The sequence below is a fragment of the Dendrobates tinctorius genome, unplaced genomic scaffold (assembly GCF_039654945.1).
Source record: "Dendrobates tinctorius isolate UK_male_01 unplaced genomic scaffold, ASM3965494v1 ptg000057l, whole genome shotgun sequence".
NCBI lineage: Eukaryota > Metazoa > Chordata > Amphibia > Anura > Dendrobatidae > Dendrobates > Dendrobates tinctorius.
The window spans coordinates 24,489,625-24,510,973 of NW_027361725.1; the positions used below are offsets into that span (position 1 = coordinate 24,489,625).

At 46.9% G+C, this 21,349-nt stretch overlaps 1 protein-coding gene across 3 annotated transcripts in view; it reads right to left on the reverse strand.

Annotated features, from left to right (window-relative positions):
• HECTD1 (HECT domain E3 ubiquitin protein ligase 1) overlaps positions 1–21,349 on the reverse strand; it is a 154,396-nt gene that overhangs the window by 126,610 nt on the left and 6,437 nt on the right. For all 3 annotated transcript variants that reach the window (XM_073577809.1, XM_073577808.1, XM_073577807.1), the window contains exon 2: positions 423–649. In XM_073577809.1, coding sequence (XP_073433910.1) covers positions 423–562 — 140 coding nt within the window. In that variant the 5' untranslated portion in view covers positions 563–649. The remainder of the gene's footprint in view (positions 1–422; positions 650–21,349) is intronic.

A 21,349-nucleotide genomic window follows, 5' to 3' on the forward strand; every position in this document is an offset into this window, starting at 1 on the left:
GGCGCGGAGCTTAGGGGCGGCCCTGCGCTGCGCCTCCTAACGCAAGTCTGAAAGTAGGCTAACAGGCAATCCCCACGTGATCAGGCGGTCTAACAGGGAATCCACACATGTGATCAGGCGGTCTAACAGGCAATCCCCATATGTGATCAGGCGGTCTAACAGGGAATCCCCACATGTAATCAGGCTAACAGGCAATCCCCACATGTGATCTAACAGCCACAAATCATGCAGCAGTGGGGACTCAAACATGAAGTATGAGCACTCCCAGATGCTCTGATAACACCCGAGCGTGCATGGATAAGACGTTATCCAATCACATACACTCATCACTAGGTCACACACCCAATAAAAAAACTTTTGGAAATTTCAATTGTCAACATGTAATATAAAGAGGAAAGGAACGGGAAATTGTAAAAACTTACGTTTCAAAACAGCGGTCTACGTTATCAGACATGAGCAGCAGCATGCACAGTTGTTCTAAGGCAATGAGCTGCATGTCCCGCTCATCCCCCTGCCCCATCTGCAGCCATTCCAGCAGTGTGTCTGGGTCTACATCCGCCATGATGGCCCAAGCCTGGAGAGCAGCTTCCACACGGACCGTCGTGGCAGGTCTTCTATTCAGCCTCTTCCTCCTAACAGGGGCCCTCACCTGCAAACAGACGGAGCAGAGAGAGGCCATGGGTTATTAATGTCACAGATAAAGCAGGTTAATCCCAGCCTGGCCAGAGGAACACAGGCGCTTGTGAAGTGTGAGCCTCTGCTATAAGCAGATTAGCAACTCCATACTGCAGCTTGGTTGGAAACCAGAACAGGATGGAGACAGTCAGCGTTCCGCTCAGCTTCTACAGAAACATAATACACCTGCAACGTCTGCTTACCCATAAGGCCGGTGGCCAGCGAGATGCAGATTTTATACACAAAAACTAGACCATTCTAAAATACCACTAATATGCAATAGAAAAAAATCTACATGGATTTTTAGGATTTATTGCAATTTTATTTTAAATCCACAAATGCAAACTACACTGTGTATTTTGCACATTTCAATGGGGCCTGCAGGTCTCCTTATTCACAACCTATATCCCACAAAGATGGCTATCATCTGTAAAGAGCTGGTTGAAGAAAGTTTATCAGGACAACAAAATGGAGCTAGACCCAAATAAACCCCTGCTAGGACCCCTTAGTGGTATGGGCATACTTACTCTACGTCTCTTACAAGGAGGGTCCATTACTTAGGATAGATTATTATCAATATCAGTTGCGGGTCCGAAGCCCGTCATCCCAACGATCAGCCCTATGCAGCTCTAGCGGCAGCCACAAGTGTACTGGTTGTTCTCATGGCCTGCAAGTCGCCTTCTATGGAAGCAAATGGGAGCTAAGCTGCAGTACCAGAAAAGTCAATACAGTGTGTGCAGAGCCGTGTATTGACACATCTGGACGTCCCCAAGCAGATCAGTGGGGGCACCAGGTGTCAGACCACCACCAATCTAATATTGATGACCTAACCTACAGCTGTAGCATACAGCAGCACTCTGTAAGCACCAAGATGTATGCAAACAGTGAATACATGAAATCTAGACTGCATAACTGCTATATCGAAAGTATAAAATGAAGTTTATTAATGCACAAACTGGCCACTTTATGAGATGGCAGTTATACAGCTTATGAAACCAAAGAAAGATCTTCAAAACTTGCAGAAGAATTTTGTAACCGAAGCCTTTCGTACCCCAAGCACATGAACACTCAGAGGCCAAGCATGCACGTGTTTTCGATGGCGACGGAGGAGAAATCCAGCGGCCCCGATCCTGCTCTCCCCTATTCCCAGCCACCAGATTGCATTCTAGTTTACCCCCATTCTAATTCTATCTGGATTTTGGTCTAGAAATCTCTTATCTCATGCATCTGATGTTCTACCAGATTGGTTTAGTTTTCTCTCCACCCGACAAAAATGGTCTGATTTTTCTGATCAGAGGTGGAGAGGAAAAAAAAAAAAAAAATTCTCCACCTTCCCAGTCTCTGAAAATCGTCCCGCACTCGCATGTCACATCACATAAAACAAGAACGTGAACTTGTGAAATGTTAAGCCCTTGAGTATAGACAGAAGAGACCTGTGCTACAGTCCTACGCTGAAAGTTACACAAAGCAGAAGACACATTCCAGGACATGGAGGAGTCAGGCAGAACCTAGTCACGTGGAGACATCAGGATGAGTTTCCGCCTTGTGTTGTAAACATATAATTAACTTCCCTTTAACAGGAGCTATTAATAAGCGCAGAGGTGTCTCCATTGTTTCCTAAATCATAACAGCAGAGCTGCCCCGCCAGGAATGACTGGTCTGCGCTCACATGGCGGAGTGCGTGAGTCAGAGGCTTCAGCTACTTCCAGGAACTACCAGGTTCTGCCGGGCTCACCAGACACGATCACCGGCCATGTACTGGACTGTGCCGACCACAATTCTACACGCTCTTTAATACAATCATTCTGTGCACAGGGCATCAGTGTTCTCAGCAGCACGTCAAGGCTACACAGGGTGATGTGCTGCCGAGAATACATTTTAAGATCCATGAAGGCCAAAATGCCTTTTCAGGTCCAGAGAAAAATTTCCTTTTGCACACTTAGTTTGTCCTTTCCCTTATGGTCTTATGCCAACTCTGATCCATTGGTACTAGTGATGCAGATGGAGGCAGAGGGGCCCCATTGTTATGGGGTCTGTCTGGTGTCAGTTTTTAGAACAGAAGAAAAATGTCTGCATGGTGCTCTTGCTTCCATTCTGAAAACTAACACAAAAGGGAACCCAGACCCCATAGTATTCAACGGGGTCCCTCTCTTCCATCAGTAATATGACGGATCTGTTTTGCGCATAAATCCAAAATTGTCTAAATTTGTTCCTTTAAACATAACAGACAAATGGCAACGTGACCCTCTCCTTACACGACACCCCTCATAGCAGTTTGCGCCCTGGCACAATAACTGGCAGGGGTGTGAGTGGGAATCCCGGACTATCTCCCTGGCCACCAGCCAGAGGTTTGTGGGTGATGTGCCCTATAGACTTGCATGCACTGAGCATTAATTATACATTACTGTGCATTCCCCTGCTTCATTAAGCTGATCAAAAATTCCACGCACTAGATATGAGAACTGTGATGCATTACCAGATCATCTATAGTTTACTTTCCCTCTATATTGAAGCATCTCAGGTCACCTTAGCAACCCACTGCGCACCTCTCATACCATGCCTGCAGGCTCTATAGGCTGATGCCGCCTGAGTATTCAGGTACCTGGCATACAAGTCATTACTTTGGATATCTTCCGTTAAGCTCTGCTATATCAAAGTGTTTCCTGTAAAACCCAGCTCTGATATATTGATATTAATGTACCTCCACCGATGGGCATACAAGACACTTCTATGTCACTTGACTCTGCTACAACACTCCTGTGCTCCATCTCTAGTGAGAGTCTCATAGCCTACTCTGCTCTACTACATCAACAAGCATACTCTGCTACAAAGTTTTCCTGTCTCCATGGGTCTTCCTACGCAAAGTCTCCAACCTCCATACAAAGGGCTTTGAGGATCGACCGCAAAATGCTGACATAAAACAGAGATAATTTTTTTTCATTTGTTTGGGTAGAGTACCTCAAAAAGGACTATAGTCAGCCAAACCCACCGATACGGGTGTAGACTGCCCAATTTGTAATGGAGCTCACAGTGAAAGTTTGTGTATTTGAATTTTACAAAGCCAATCCTTTTGCTCTCTAGACTAGATTAAATTCCAGACCGCTGGGACCCCCACCGATCCAGACAACGGGGGCTCTTAAGAGCTCTGAGTGAATGGAGAAGTGATCAATCATGAGCAATGAGCTCAACTGGACTTGAACACTAATGAACTGGACAGCAGCGAGCATGATCGACTTCCGCTCCGTTCCTCCTGGCACTTCAGAGTTCTTGGGATTCGTCAGACCCCCAGCAAGGAAGTTATAGGACCCTTTAATCACTCATGTGAAATTAATGGCCACAAGCAATTTCGCTGTCTTCATCACCATCCCTGGCCTTCACGATGCAATTCACTATAAACAATAACTAAACAGAAGCTCAAACTTACAGCAAGGGATTAAAAATGCAATAACCTAAAGGTAATAATTACAAGTACAGCAAGGCATGTGTACACGGCCGCATATCTATCATGTCTGTGCAGTCAGCGGAGGATCATGCGCTGACTATCTACCCATTACCGTCACACAATACACTGCGCCCCGCCAGGAGCCCGACACCTCTGCACTTTCCTACAGGTGATGTAAGAACTGGACACGCGTCACCAGGTGGATCCACCACAAAAACAGTAACTCAAAAAAAGTGTAATTCTTAGAATGTATATATTTACAGCTGCAATCAGCACGAATATTTCAAGGGAGTGGTCGAGTGATTTTACGCCTCTACCACTTGTTTACAGTGCAAGGCTTGGTACCCAGGGGGCGCACACGGATAACAGTAGGGTCACTGCGGATTAGGTTTCATGTAATAATCACCCGCCGAGCAGTAAATTCGCTGGGTATAAGTTGTCTTCCGCTATGGATTTGAGATCTATATCACATCCATGGAAGCCATGGATTTTTATTTCTGGGGAAATCATATCCTAAAGGGGTGAATGCACATGTACTTTGTGTTAAAAAGTCACAAATCGGACATGCTGAATCCTTAACTCCCCAACAATCAATAGTCCGGTGTCACCATAAACATGGCAGAGTTGGCTGAACATGTCGAGCCAACATTAGCCTAATGTGTACAGAGCCTTTAGCATTCTAAAATTGTTATACGAAATATTAGTATTTGCAACATGTAAAAAAAATTTCAATCTCCGGACAGGCTGTTTTCAAGTTACTTTGTAGGAGTCATGGAGGTGGAGCTACTCAGCTGAGGAGTCACAGTGGCCGCAATGTAAATACTCCAAAGTGGGCTTGAGTGAGGTCCCCGAGTACCAGATGGGTCATCTCAGGCCCTCTCCTGACACACAGGAGGCTCCTGACACAGTAGGTGCCATACATCGGAGGCCATGTGATTAGGCATCCTGCGCCCTGGAACGAGCGGCTTGGAGCCCTTACATGTTATATATTGCGTAGGAAGATATCTGAATAATGAAGACCACATGACTCTAAAGACACTCATCAGGCCACAATAAGCTGGAATAACGTATCCTCTTCATCATGTAATAACTGCACTGGGAGATGTTTGGTATACAGAGTTAGAGGGGTTGTCTGGGCTTGTTATACCGATGACTTATCCAAAGGAGAGGTCATCACTATCATAGGCTCGGACAACCCCTTTAATGTGTCATTATTTGTCCCATCAGTCTCATGTGTCATTATGAGTCAGGGTAAACATGAAAGCTTAGTCTGGACAGTCAGTGTGTGCCATCTATGATTGCACACTATGTCAGGAAGCCTGTGAATGTCGGCCAAAGAGTCCTGGCAATACGAGGTGGCCTGTGTGTAAAGCATACGGTGCTGTTCACACTTGTGCCGGCAACATGTCACTAGCACCTACTGCGCTGCCTGGAATTCATGTGACGGAGGCGAGAGCGTAGCAGCCCAAAAGTGAGTGCCAATTGTCCGCAGGGCTCACGTGACGAAGTCGCAGGAGATGTAGTGTGGACACTGTTGGGACGGCGCCAACATAGGAGATGAGTATAAGGCTGAGTTCACGCGTGGCGTTTTTTTTCACGTTTCTGTTTGCCGCAAAAAATAAGCATCCCATGCATTCCTATGGGATTCCGCAATGCTGTGCTAATGCTGCGGTTTATACCGCGGCGGAATCGCTTTTCGGTAAAAAACGCAGCATGCTCATTAATTTCGCAGAATCGCGGCGATCCCGCATCCATAGGAATGCATTGTTCTGCTTACTTTCCGCATGGTGTGCATCTGTGCATACCATGCGAAAAGTAAGCAGAACATTTGCGGATGGTACCCACAGCCCGGAGGAGAGGAGACTGTCCTCCGGGCTTTGGGTACCATATCCCTGTAAAAAATAGAATTTAAAATAAAAAATATTGTTATTCTCACCTTCCGACGTCCCGCGCAGCCTTCCCGCCTCTCCACGCTCCCGGTCCCAGTAAGCCTTTGTGAGCGATAACGTCCATTCGCGCGACGTCATCGCGAATGACCGCAAGATGTCGTGATCCCGCGAGAACAGACGTCATCGCGGTAATTGTCGCAAAGGATTACTGGGATCGGGAGCGTGGAGAGGCGGGAAGGCTGCGCGGGACGTCGGAAGGTGAGAATAACTTTTTTTTTTTATTATTATTTTTTACATTCTATCTTTACTATTGATGCCGCATAGGCGGCCTCAATAGTAAAAAGTTGGTCACACTTGTCAAACACTATGTTTGACGAGTGTGACCAACCTGTCAATCAGTTCTCCAAGCGATGCTACAGATCGCTTGGAAAACACTAGCAATTCTGCAAGCTAATTACGCTTGCAAAATGCTAGTTTTTCCGCTGGAAAATCGCGGGAATTTAAAATGAGATTTTCCCGCGGAATGGAATTCCGGAATTCTCGCGGTAATTTCCGCTACGTGTGAACCCAGCCTAAGGGGGGGGATTCTTTAAGTGTAGAAGAGTGAGGGGTAACTACAGGAGGAGGACTGTTCAGAACTAGCACCATATTGGCCCTAGTGTGTCCGATGAAGCTGGGTGAGGAAATGTACAACTAAACTTTCATTACTAAACCCCATCCCTTGTAGGTACGTCATGCCTCTATGTCGGACAAGGAGCATAAAGTGTCTAAAAAACAAATATGATGTAAGATTTCTGGGCACATTTATCACGATAGATCTCAGTCAAGAGTTATGCCTAGTACAAGGCTGCATTGGTTGAAGCGTGACAAGGACCCCCGCCCCCCAAGCATTCTGTCAGCCTGAGTCACCTCCAGCCCTTGGACCCTCCAATAAGTAACACAGGGTTAGGTTTTCCTGCGTATTTTCTGCTTTCCTAATGTTACAGTTCCATAAGCGCCCCATCCGGCAGCAGCTCTGCAACAGCGCCCCATCTGGCGGCAGCTCCGGCATCCAACACATTCAGCAATGTCCTGGGCACAGCACATATAGGGCCGCCAGCTGGGCGCTTGCCGTGGTGGCATTAAAATGTGAATTTTATTGCCCCGAGTATATTTTTAGGTCTGCCAATTAGCACAATCCAATGTAGTGCTGCCCTGCTGTTCTATGCGCTGTTGGGGATGAAGTCACACCTTGTACACAATGGCCTTAGATACTGTGTGTGGTTACAGTGCAACAAGCCACACTGGGTTACATTCACTTTTCACATTGTAATTACCAGATCTTAGGAGCAGACACATGGAATAAAGGCAGATCTGTGACATAACTGATGCCACGAGAAGCGGACGGGCAGCAGGCTCAGTAGGGGGGGTGTTGCAGCTAAAAGCAGGGGGCTCTGTTTGTTTTTCTTCTGTTCTAACAACAGACACATTTCAGAAGTCAGATGGACCCCACTACAATCAGTGGCTCCCCTCTGCTTTGGTTTGCATCAGTTATGCAACACATCCATTGTTTACTTAATTCCATTTATCTGCTCCTAAAAACAGAACTGACAATGTCACAGCCTCAGTGTGCAGGACCCCCACAGAGCGCACCCGCAGCACACCAACCTCTGGTCTCCTTGTCATACAAGCCAATGTCACGTCCATCCCACCCCTAACCAACAAAAAGGGAGAAACAGTGGAAGTTCTTGGTAAGTGCTGTGCACCCCCACAAGTGCCATGAGTACCCCATTATTACCTTGTACCGGTATATGACTAGAGTTTAGGTCCCCTTTAATAAGTGACATAGTCCAGACTACTGGCCCATATACACACTAATATGGCAGGACCATCCCCGTCTGTAGCGCACGCACAGCCAGGTCGTGGTGTATGTGTGTGATGCTGTTGGTCGGGGGTCACAGGCGAGGGATCACACGTGATATCGGCTCATGTGATTCATCTACGCTCTTCATGATACACACAGCGGCATCTGCCCACTGCTCACAATGGCAGCAATACCACCAATATTACAATGTCGAGAACACGCAGGTTATCCAGCCCCAAGATCATCACCGCATCTCCATATATACAGCTCTGTACACAGGTATACCCCATGTTATACCGGGGGAGGCCAGGCACAGGACAGATCTGTAAATCCCATGTTATACCGGGCACAGGACAGCTCTGTATATATGTATACCCCCATGTTATACCGGGCACAGGACAGCTCTGTATATATATATACCCTCCATGTTATACCGGGCACAGGACAGCTCTGTATATATGTATACCCCCCATGTTATACCGGGCACAGGACAGCTCTGTATATATGTATACCCCCCATGTTATACCGGGCACAGGACAGCTCTGTATATATGTATACCCCCCATGTTATACCGGGCACAGGACAGCTCTGTATATATGTATACCCCCCATGTTATACCGGGCACAGGACAGCTCTGTATATATGTATACCCCCCATGTTATACCGGGCACAGGACAGCTCTGTATATATATATACCCTCCATGTTATACCGGGCACAGGACAGCTCTGTATATATGTATACCCCCCATGTTATACCGGGCACAGGACAGCTCTGTATATATGTATACCCCCCATGTTATACCGGGCACAGGACAGCTCTGTATATATATATATATACCCTCCATGTTATACCGGGCACAGGACAGCTCTGTATATATGTATACCCCCCATGTTATACCGGGCACAGGACAGCTCTGTATATATGTATACCCCCCATGTTATACCGGGCACAGGACAGCTCTGTATATATGTATACCCCCCATGTTATACCGGGCACAGGACAGCTCTGTATATATATATACCCTCCATGTTATACCGGGCACAGGACAGCTCTGTATATATGTATACCCCCCATGTTATACCGGGCACAGGACAGCTCTGTATATATGTATACCCCCCATGTTATACCGGGCACAGGACAGCTCTGTATATATGTATACCCTCCATGTTATACCGGGCACAGCACAGCTCTGTATATATGTATACCCTCCATGTTATACCGGGCACAGCACAGCTCTGTATACATGTATACCCTCCATGTTATACCGGGCAAAGGACAGCTCGGTATTCCTCACGTTATACCGGGCACAGGACAGCTCTGTATATATGTATACCCTCCATGTTATACCGGGCACAGCACAGCTCTGTATATATGTATACCCTCCATGTTATACCGGGCACAGCACAGCTCTGTATATATGTATACCCTACATGTTATACCGGGCACAGGACAGCTCAGTATTCCCCATGTTATACCGGGCACAGCACAGCTCTGTATATATGTATACCCTCCATGTTATACCGGGCACAGCACAGCTCTGTATATATGTATACCCTCCATGTTATACCGGGCACAGCACAGCTCTGTATATATGTATACCCTCCATGTTATACCGGGCACAGGACAGCTCGGTATTCCCCATGTTATACCGGGCACAGGACAGCTCTGTATATATGTATACCCTCCATGTAATACCGGGCACAGGACAGCTCTGTATATATGTATACCCTCCATGTTATACCGGACACAGGACAGCTCTGTATATATGTATACCCCCCATGTTATACCGGGCACAGGACAGCTCTGCATATATGTATACCCCCCCATGTTATACCGGGGACAGGACAGCTCTGTATATATGTATACCCTCCATGTTATACCGGGCACAGGACAGCTCTGTATATATGTATACCCTCCATGTTATACCGGGCACAGGACAGCTCTGTATATATGTATACCCTCCATGTTATACCGGGCACAGGACAGCTCTGTATATATGTATACCCTCCATGTTATACCGGGGACAGGACAGCTCTGAATATATGTATACCCCCATGTTATACCGGGCACAGGACAGCTCTGTATACCCTCCATGTTATACCGGGGACAGGACAGCTCTGTATATATGTATACCCTCCATGTTATACCGGGCACAGGACAGCTCTGTATATATGTATACCCTCCATGTTATACCGGGCACAGGACAGCTCTGTATATATGTATACCCTCCATGTTATACCGGACACAGGACAGCTCTGTATATATGTATACCCTCCATGTTATACCGGGCACAGGACAGCTCTGTATATATGTATACCCTCCATGTTATACCGGGCACAGGACAGCTCTGTATACCCTCCATGTTATACCGGACACAGGACAGCTCTGTATATATGTATACCCCCCATGTTATACCGGGCACAGGACAGCTCTGTATATATGTATACCCCCCATGTTATACCGGGGACAGGACAGCTCTGTATATATGTATACCCTCCATGTTATACCGGGCACAGGACAGCTCTGTATATATGTATACCCTCCATGTTATACCGGGCACAGGACAGCTCGGTATTCCCCATGTTATACCGGGCACAGGACAGCTCTGTATATATGTATACCCTCCATGTAATACCGGGCACAGGACAGCTCTGTATATATGTATACCCTCCATGTTATACCGGACACAGGACAGCTCTGTATATATGTATACCCCCCATGTTATACCGGGCACAGGACAGCTCTGTATATATGTATACCCTCCATGTTATACCGGGGACAGGACAGCTCTGAATATATGTATACCCCCATGTTATACCGGACACAGGACAGCTCTGTATATATGTATACCTTCCATGTTATACCGGGCACAGGACAGCTCTGTATATATGTATACCCTCCATGTTATACCGGGCACAGGACAGCTCTGTATACCCTCCATGTTATACCGGACACAGGACAGCTCTGTATATATGTATACCCCCCATGTTATACCGGGCACAGGACAGCTCTGTATATATGTATACCCCCCATGTTATACCGGGGACAGGACAGCTCTGTATATATGTATACCCTCCATGTTATACCGGGCACAGGACAGCTCTGTATATATGTATACCCTCCATGTTATACCGGGCACAGGACAGCTCTGTATATATGTATACCCTCCATGTTATACCGGGCACAGGACAGCTCTGTATATATGTATACCCTCCATGTTATACCGGGCACAGGACAGCTCTGTATATATGTATACCCTCCATGTTATACCGGGCACAGGACAGCTCTGTATATATGTATACTCCCATGTTATACCGGACACAGGACAGCTCTGTATATATGTATACTCCCATGTTATACCGGACACAGGACAGCTCTGTATATATGTATACTCCCATGTTATACCGGACACAGGACAGCTCTGTATATATGTATACTCCCATGTTATACCGGGCACAGGACAGCTCGGTATTCCCCATGTTATACCGAGGACAGGACAGCTCTGTATATATGTATACCCTCCATGTTATACCGGGCACAGGACAGCTCTGAATATATGTATACTCCCATGTTATACCGGGTACAGGACAGCTCGGTATTCCCCATGTTATACCGGGCACAGCACAGCTCTGTATTCCCCATGTTATACCGGGTACAGCACAGCTCTGTATATATGTATACCCCCATGTTACACCGGGCACAGCACAGCTCTGTATATATGTATACCCTCCATGTTATACCGGGCACAGGACAGCTCGGTATTCCCCATGTTATACCGGGCACAGGACAGCTCTGTATATATGTATACCCCCATGTTATACCGGGCATAGCACAGCTCTGTATATATGTATACCCTCCATGTTATACCGGGCACAGGACAGCTCGGTATTCCCCACGTTATACCGGGCACAGGACAGCTCTGTATATATGTATACCCTCCATGTTATACCGGGCACAGCACAGCTCTGTATATATGTATACCCTCCATGTTATACCGGGCACAGGACAGCTCGGTATTCCCCATGTTATACCGGGCACAGCACAGCTCTGTATATATGTATACCCCCATGTTATACCGGGCACAGCACAGCTCTATATATATGTATACCCTCCATGTTACACCGGGCACAGGACAGCTCAGTATTCCCCACGTTATACCGGGCACAGGACAGCTCTGTATATATGTATACCCTCCATGTTATACCAGGCACAGCACAGCTCTGTATATATGTATACCCTCCATGTTATACCGGGCACAGCACAGCTCTGTATATATGTATACCCCCCATGTTATACCGGGCACAGCACAGCTCTGTATATATGTATACCCCCCATGTTATACCGGGCACAGCACAGCTCTGTATATATGTATACCCCCCATGTTATACCGGGCACAGCACAGCTCTGTATATATGTATACCCTCCATGTTATACCGGGCACAGGATAGCTCGGTATTCCCCATGTTATACCGGGCACAGGACAGCTCTGTATATATGTATACCCCCCATGTTATACCGGGGACAGGACAGCTCTGTATATATGTATACCCTCCATGTTATACCGGGCACAGGACAGCTCTGTATATATGTATACCCTCCATGTTATACCGGGCACAGGACAGCTCTGTATATATGTATACCCTCCATGTTATACCGGGCACAGGACAGCTCTGTATATATGTATACCCTCCATGTTATACCGGGCACAGGACAGCTCTGTATATATGTATACCCTCCATGTTATACCGGACACAGGACAGCTCTGTATATATGTATACCCCCATGTTATACCGGACACAGGACAGCTCTGTATATATGTATACCCTCCATATTATACCGGGCACAGGACAGCTCTGTATATATGTATACCCTCCATGTTATACCGGGCACAGGACAGCTCTGTATACCCTCCATGTTATACCGGGCACAGGACAGCTCTGTATATATGTATACTCCCATGTTATACCGGACACAGGACAGCTCTGTATATATGTATACTCCCATGTTATACCGGACACAGGACAGCTCTGTATATATGTATACTCCCATGTTATACCGGGCACAGGACAGCTCGGTATTCCCCATGTTATACCGAGGACAGGACAGCTCTGTATTCTCCATGTTATACCGGGCACAGCACAGCTCTGTATATATGTATACCCCCATGTTACACCGGGCACAGCACAGCTCTGTATATATGTATACCCTCCATGTTATACCGGGCACAGGACAGCTCGGTATTCCCCATGTTATACCGGGCACAGGACAGCTCTGTATATATGTATACCCCCATGTTATACCGGGCACAGCACAGCTCTGTATATATGTATACCCTCCATGTTATACCGGGCACAGGACAGCTCGGTATTCCCCACGTTATACCGGGCACAGGACAGCTCTGTATATATGTATACCCTCCATGTTATACCGGGCACAGCACAGCTCTGTATATATGTATACCCTCCATGTTATACCGGGCACAGGACAGCTCGGTATTCCCCATGTTATACCGGGCACAGCACAGCTCTGTATATATGTATACCCTCCATGTTATACCGGGCACAGCTCTGTATATATGTATACCCTCCATGTTATACCGGGCACAGCACAGCTCTGTATATATGTATACCCTCCATGCTATACCGGGCACAGGACAGCTCTGTATACCCTCCATGTTATACCGGGCACAGGACAGCTCTGTATATATGTATACTCCCATGTTATACCGGACACAGGACAGCTCTGTATATATGTATACTCCCATGTTATACCGAGGACAGGACAGCTCTGTATTCTCCATGTTATACCGGGCACAGCACAGCTCTGTATATATGTATACCCCCATGTTACACCGGGCACAGCACAGCTCTGTATATATGTATACCCTCCATGTTATACCGGGCACAGCACAGCTCTGTATATATGTATACCCCCATGTTACACCGGGCACAGCACAGCTCTGTATATATGTATACCCTCCATGTTATACCGGGCACAGGACAGCTCGGTATTCCCCATGTTATACCGGGCACAGGACAGCTCTGTATATATGTATACCCCCATGTTATACCGGGCACAGCACAGCTCTGTATATATGTATACCCTCCATGTTATACCGGGCACAGGACAGCTCAGTATTCCCCACGTTATACCGGGCACAGGACAGCTCTGTATATATGTATACCCTCCATGTTATACCGGGCACAGCACAGCTCTGTATATATGTATACCCTCCATGTTATACCGGGCACAGGACAGCTCGGTATTCCCCATGTTATACCGGGCACAGCACAGCTCTGTATATATGTATACCCTCCATGTTATACCGGGCACAGCTCTGTATATATGTATACCCTCCATGTTATACCGGGCACAGCACAGCTCTGTATATATGTATACCCTCCATGCTATACCGGGCACAGGACAGCTCGGTATTCCCCATGTTATACCGGGCACAGGACAGCTCTGTATATATGTATACCCCCATGTTATACCGGGCACAGCACAGCTCTGTATATATGTATACTCCCATGTTATACCGGGCACAGGACAGCTCGGTATTCCCCATGTTATACCGGGCACAGCACAGCTCTGTATATATGTATACCCCCATGTTACACCAGGCACAGCACAGCTCTGTATATATGTATACCCTCCATGTTATACCGGGCACAGCACAGCTCTGTATATATGTATACCCTCCATGTTATACCGGGCACAGGACAGCTCGGTATTCCCCATGTTATACCGGGCACAGGACAGCTCTGTATATATGTATACCCTCCATGTTAGACCGGGCACAGGACAGCTCTGTATATATATATATATATATATATATATATATATATATATATATATATATATATATATATATACCCTCCATGTTATACCGGGCACAGGACAGCTCTGTATATATGTATACCCTCCATGTTATACCGGACACAGGACAGCTCTGTATATATGTATACCCTCCATGTTATACCGGGCACAGGACAGCTCGGTATTCCCCATGTTATACCGGGCACAGGACAGCTCTGTATATATGTATACCCCCATGTTACACCAGGCACAGCACAGCTCTGTATATATGTATACCCTCCATGTTATACCGGGCACAGCACAGCTCTGTATATATGTATACCCTCCATGTTATACCGGGCACAGGACAGCTCGGTATTCCCCATGTTATACCGGGCACAGGACAGCTCTGTATATATGTATACCCTCCATGTTAGACCGGGCACAGGACAGCTCTGTATATATATATATATATATATATATATATATACCCTCCATGTTATACCGGGCACAGGACAGCTCTGTATATATGTATACCCTCCATGTTATACCGGACACAGGACAGCTCTGTATATATGTATACCCTCCATGTTATACCGGGCACAGGACAGCTCTGTATATATGTATACCCCCCATGTTATACCGGGCACAGGACAGCTCTGTATATATGTATACCCCCCATGTTATACCGGGCACAGGACAGCTCTGTATATATGTATACCCCCCATGTTATACCGGGCACAGGACAGCTCGGTATTCCCCATGTTATACCGAGGACAGGACAGCTCTGTATACATGTATACCCTCCATGTTATACCGGGCACAGGACAGCTCTGTATATATGTATACTCCCATGTTATACCGGGCACAGGACAGCTCGGTATTCCCCATGTTATACCGGGCACAGCACAGCTCTGTATATATGTATACCCCCATGTTACACCGGGCACAGCACAGCTCTGTATATATGTATACCCTCCATGTTATACCGGGCACAGGACAGCTCGGTATTCCCCATGTTATACCGGGCACAGGACAGCTCTGTATATATGTATACCCCCATGTTATACCGGGCACAGCACAGCTCTGTATATATGTATACCCTCCATGTTATACCGGGTACAGGACAGCTCTGTATATATGTATACTCCCATGTTATACCGGGCACAGGACAGCTCGGTATTCCCCATGTTATACCGGGCACAGCACAGCTCTGTATATATGTATACCCCCATGTTACACCAGGCACAGCACAGCTCTTTATATATGTATACCCTCCATGTTATACCGGGCACAGCACAGCTCTGTATATATGTATACCCCCCATGTTATACCGGGCACAGCACAGCTCTGTATATATGTATACCCTCCATGTTATACCGGGCACAGGACAGCTCTGTATATATATATATATATATACCCTCCATGTTATACCGGGCACAGGACAGCTCTGTATATATGTATACCCTCCATGTTATACCGGGTACAGGACAGCTCTGTATATATGTATACTCCCATGTTATACCGGGCACAGGACAGCTCGGTATTCCCCATGTTATACCGGGCACAGCACAGCTCTGTATATATGTATACCCCCATGTTACACCAGGCACAGCACAGCTCTTTATATATGTATACCCTCCATGTTATACCGGGCACAGCACAGCTCTGTATATATGTATACCCCCCATGTTATACCGGGCACAGCACAGCTCTGTATATATGTATACCCTCCATGTTATACCGGGCACAGGACAGCTCTGTATATATATATATATATATATATATACCCTCCATGTTATACCGGGCACAGGACAGCTCTGTATATATGTATACCCTCCATGTTATACCGGGCACAGGACAGCTCTGTATATATGTATACCCCCCATGTTATACCGGGCACAGGACAGCTCTGTATATATGTATACCCCCCATGTTATACCGGGCACAGCACAGCTCTGTATATATGTATACCCTCCATGTTATACCGGGCACAAGACAGCTCGGTATTCCCCATGTTATACCGGGCACAGGACAGCTCTGTATATATGTATACCCTCCATGTTATACCGGGCACAGGACAGCTCTGTATATATATATATATATATACCCTCCATGTTATACCGGGCACAGGACAGCTCTGTATATATGTATACCCTCCATGTTATACCGGACACAGGACAGCTCTGTATATATGTATACCCTCCATGTTATACCGGGCACAGGACAGGTCTGTATATATGTATACCCCCCATGTTATACCGGGCACAGGACAGCTCTGTATATATGTATACCCCCCATGTTATACCGGGCACAGGACAGCTCTGTATAATATATATATACCCTCCATGTTATACCGGGCACAGGACAGCTCTGTATATATGTATACCCTCCATGTTATACCGGGCACAGGACAGCTCTGTATATATGTATACCCCCCATGTTATACCGGGCACAGGACAGCTCTGTATATATGTATACCCCCCATGTTATACCGGGCACAGGACAGCTCTGTATATATGTATACCCCCCATGTTATACCGGGCACAGGACAGCTCTGTATATATATATATATACCCTCCATGTTATACCGGGCACAGGACAGCTCTGTATATATGTATACCCTCCATGTTATACCGGGGACAGGACAGCTCTGTATATATGTATACCCTCCATGTTATACCGGGCACAGGACAGCTCTGTATATATGTATACCCTCCATGTTATACCGGGCACAGGACAGCTCTGTATAAGATTCAAAGAAGCTTTATTGGCAGGACTAAATACACATTAGTTTTGCCAAAGCAGGTGTACAGAAGGGAATAGGGATAGGGACTGTAGGGATGTTGGGAAGGGGCTGTAGGAAAGGTGGATGGGGCAGATCCAGGATGGGGCTTTAGAAGTCCATGGCATAGGGAAGGTGGATGGGGGCAGATCCAGGATGGGGGCCATAGAAGTCCATGGCATATCATAGTTCTCTTTCTCGCAGTCTATGGCATTCGCTCACATATTGCGCTGCTATCTCCACTGCTCTCTCTTCTTCCCCCAGCAGGATGTATGTTTTCTCTTCCTCCTTCATGGTGGTGAAATCCGGGAAGAGATGTGAGAGTCTCCTGAAGTGAGTGTCCCTCACTGCTGAGTACTTGGAGCAGTGTAGCAGGAAGTGGGTTTCATCCTCCAGGGCCTCCTGGTCACAGTGTTGGCACAGTCTTTCCTCCCTGGGCTTGTAGCTCTGCCTGTGTCGGCCGGATTCGATGGCCAGACTGTGGGCACTGAGTCTATACCGGCTCAGGATCTTGCGGTCTTTGAGGTCCTGGAGTTTCTCCAGGTATGGAGCCAGTCTGTAATCTCTCTGTAGACTCTGGTACATGGTCAGTTTCTGTGAGCTGATGATGTCGTTCTTCCAGTCACTTACGTACCTCTCCTGGCCTTCGTCTACCATCTTCCTGATTCCGGCATTTGTCAGGTTGTTGGGATTGGTTTTCTGGTCAGGTTGGGTTTGGGTGAGCTGTTCCGAGGGTCCTGGTTTTTCTGTTTCCCCTACATGTGTCAGGGCTTTATGGTGATGGGAGCTTGGATTGCTCCTACGTAGGTGAGCCCGGAATGACAGTGCCCTCTTTAGAACCGTTAGGTGTAGAGGGAATCTGCCCAGCTCGGCCCGGCAAGCACTGTTGGAGGTGCTCCGATGGACTTGGAGAAGGTGCTTGCAGAATTCCAGGTGGAATATTCCTGTTGGGCTTGAATCCCAATTTGACCAGTCTGGGTAGGTGTGAGGACCCCAGACTTCGCTGCCATACAGGAGGATTGGGGCGATGATAGAATTGAAGATTTTTAACCAGACCCTCACTGGTGGCTTTAGATGGTAGAGATTCCTTCGGATGGCATAGAAGGTTTTGCATGCCTTGTCTTTCAGGGTCTCTATGGCTTGTTTGAAGCTCCCTGATCGGTGAATCTCTAGGCCCAGATAGGTATATTTGTCCGTTCCTGTAAGGGCGCAGTTGTCGAGGATAAATGAAGGGTGCTGGTCTGATTTTCTTTCTCTTCTGGAACACCATGATGTTGGTTTTCTTTAGGTTGACCGGTAGAGCCCAGGTGGAGCTGAATTTCTCTAAGATTTTCAGGTTGTCTTGGAGGCCTTTCTCGGTTGGTGACAGAAGCAGCAAGTCATCCGCATACAGCAGGAATTTCACCTGCAAGTCGTGGAGGGTGAGACCTGGTGCTGTGGAAGATTCCAGAGCGGTAGCCAGCTCATTGATGTAAATGTTGAAGAGCGTTGGGCTTAGGCTGCAGCCTTGTCTGACTCCCCGGCTCTGCTGGAAATAAGCCGTTCTTCTGCCGTTCACACTCACACTGCAGAGGTTCTCGGTGTAGGAGCTTTTGATAACATCATAGGAATTTCCTCCTATTCCGCTCTCCAGCAGTTTCAGGAATAAGCCTGGGTGCCACACCGAATCAAAGGCCTTTTTAAAGTCCACGAAACAGGCGTATATCTTCCCGTTCTTTGTATTGTGGACGTGGCTCTGAATGAGGCTGTGCAGGGTGTAGATGTGGTCAGTAGTGCGGTGGTTTGGCATGAACCCTGCTTGGCTCTTGCTGAGGACGTTGTGCTCGGTGAGGAAACTGAGGATCCTCTTGTTCAGGATGCTGTTGAACAGTTTTCCCAGGTTGCTGCTGACACATATTCCTCTGTAGTTGGCTGGGTCATACCTGTCCCCATTCTTGTGGATGGGTGTGATGAGGCCTTGATTCCAGGTAGGAGGGAAGTAGCCGGCACTTAGCACAATATTGAAGAGTTTAACCATTGCGGCCTGTATTTCTGGTGGGCTGTACTTCAGCATTTCTGGTAGGATTCCATCCAGGCCACCGGCTTTTCTACATCTTATGTAAGAGATTCTCTCTGCTACTTCCTGTAATGTAATAGGTGCATCCACGGGGTTTTGGAAATTTTTTACTTTTTGCTCCATTGCTTTTAGTTTTGCCATTATGTTTTCCTGTTCTTGGCTTAGTTCTTCCTTTGGAACATCTTTATAGAGTATATATGTATACTCCCATGTTATACCGGACACAGGACAGTTCTGTATATATATATACTCCCATGTTATACCGGACACAGGACAGCTCTGTATATATGTATACTCCCATGTTATACCGGGCACAGGACAGCTCGGTATTCCCCATGTTATACCGGGGACAGGATAGCTCTGTATATATGTATACCCTCCATGTTATACCGGGCACAGGACAGCTCTGTATATATGTATACTCCCATGTTATACCGGGCACAGGACAGCTCGGTATTCCCCATGTTATACCGGGCACAGCACAGCTCTGTATATATGTATACCCCCATGTTACACCGGGCACAGCACAGCTCTGTATATATGTATACCCTCCATGTTATACCGGGCACAGGACAGCTCGGTATTCCCCATGTTATACCGGGCACAGGACAGCTCTGTATATATGTATACCCCCATGTTATACCGGGCACAGCACAGCTCTGTATATATGTATACCCTCTATGTTATACCGGGCACAGGACAGCTCGGTATTCCCCACGTTATACCGGGCACAGGACAGCTCTGTATATATGTATACCCTCCATGTTATACCGGGCACAGCACAGCTCTGTATATATGTATACCCTCCATGTTATACCGGGCACAGGACAGCTCGGTATTCCCCATGTTATACCGGGCACAGCACAGCTCTGTATATATGTAAACCCTCCATGTTATACCGGGCACAGCACAGCTCTGTATATATGTATACCCCCCATGTTATACCGGGCACAGCACAGCTCTGTATATATGTATACCCCCCATGTTATACCGGGCACAGCACAGCTCTGTATATATGTATACCCCCCATGTTATACCGGGCACAGCACAGCTCTGTATATATGTATACCCTCCATGTTATACCGGCACAGGACAGCTCTGTATACATGTATACTCCCATGTTATACCGGGGGACAGGACAGTTCGGTATTCCCCATGTTATACCGGACACAGGACAGCTCTGTATATATGTATACCCTCCATGTTATACCGGGCACAGGACAGCTCTGTATATATGTATACCCCCATGTTATACCGGGCACAGGACAGCTCTGTATATATGTATACTCCCATGTTATACCGGGGACAGGACAGCTCGGTATTCCCCATGTTATAACGGACACAGCACAGCTCTGTATAGATGTATACCCCCATGTTATACCGGACACAGCACAGCTCTGTATATATGTATACCCTCCATGTTATACTGGACACAGGACAGCTCTGTATATATGTATACCCCCATGTTATACCGGGCACAGCACAGCTCTGTATATATGTATACCCCCATGTTATACCGGACACAGCACAGCTCTGTATATATGTATACCCTCCATGTTATACTGGACACAGGACAGCTCTGTATATATGTATACCCCCATGTTATACCGGGCACAGCACAGCTCTGTATATATGTATACCCCCATGTTATACCGGGCACAGCACAGCTCTGTATATATGTATACCCTCCATGTTATACTGGGCACAGCACAGCTCTGTATATATGTATACCCTCCATGTTATACTGGACACAGGACAGCTATGTATACCCCCATATTATACCGGGCACAGGACAGCTCTGTATATATGTATACCCTCCATGTTATACCGGGCACAGCACAGCTCTGTATATATGTATAC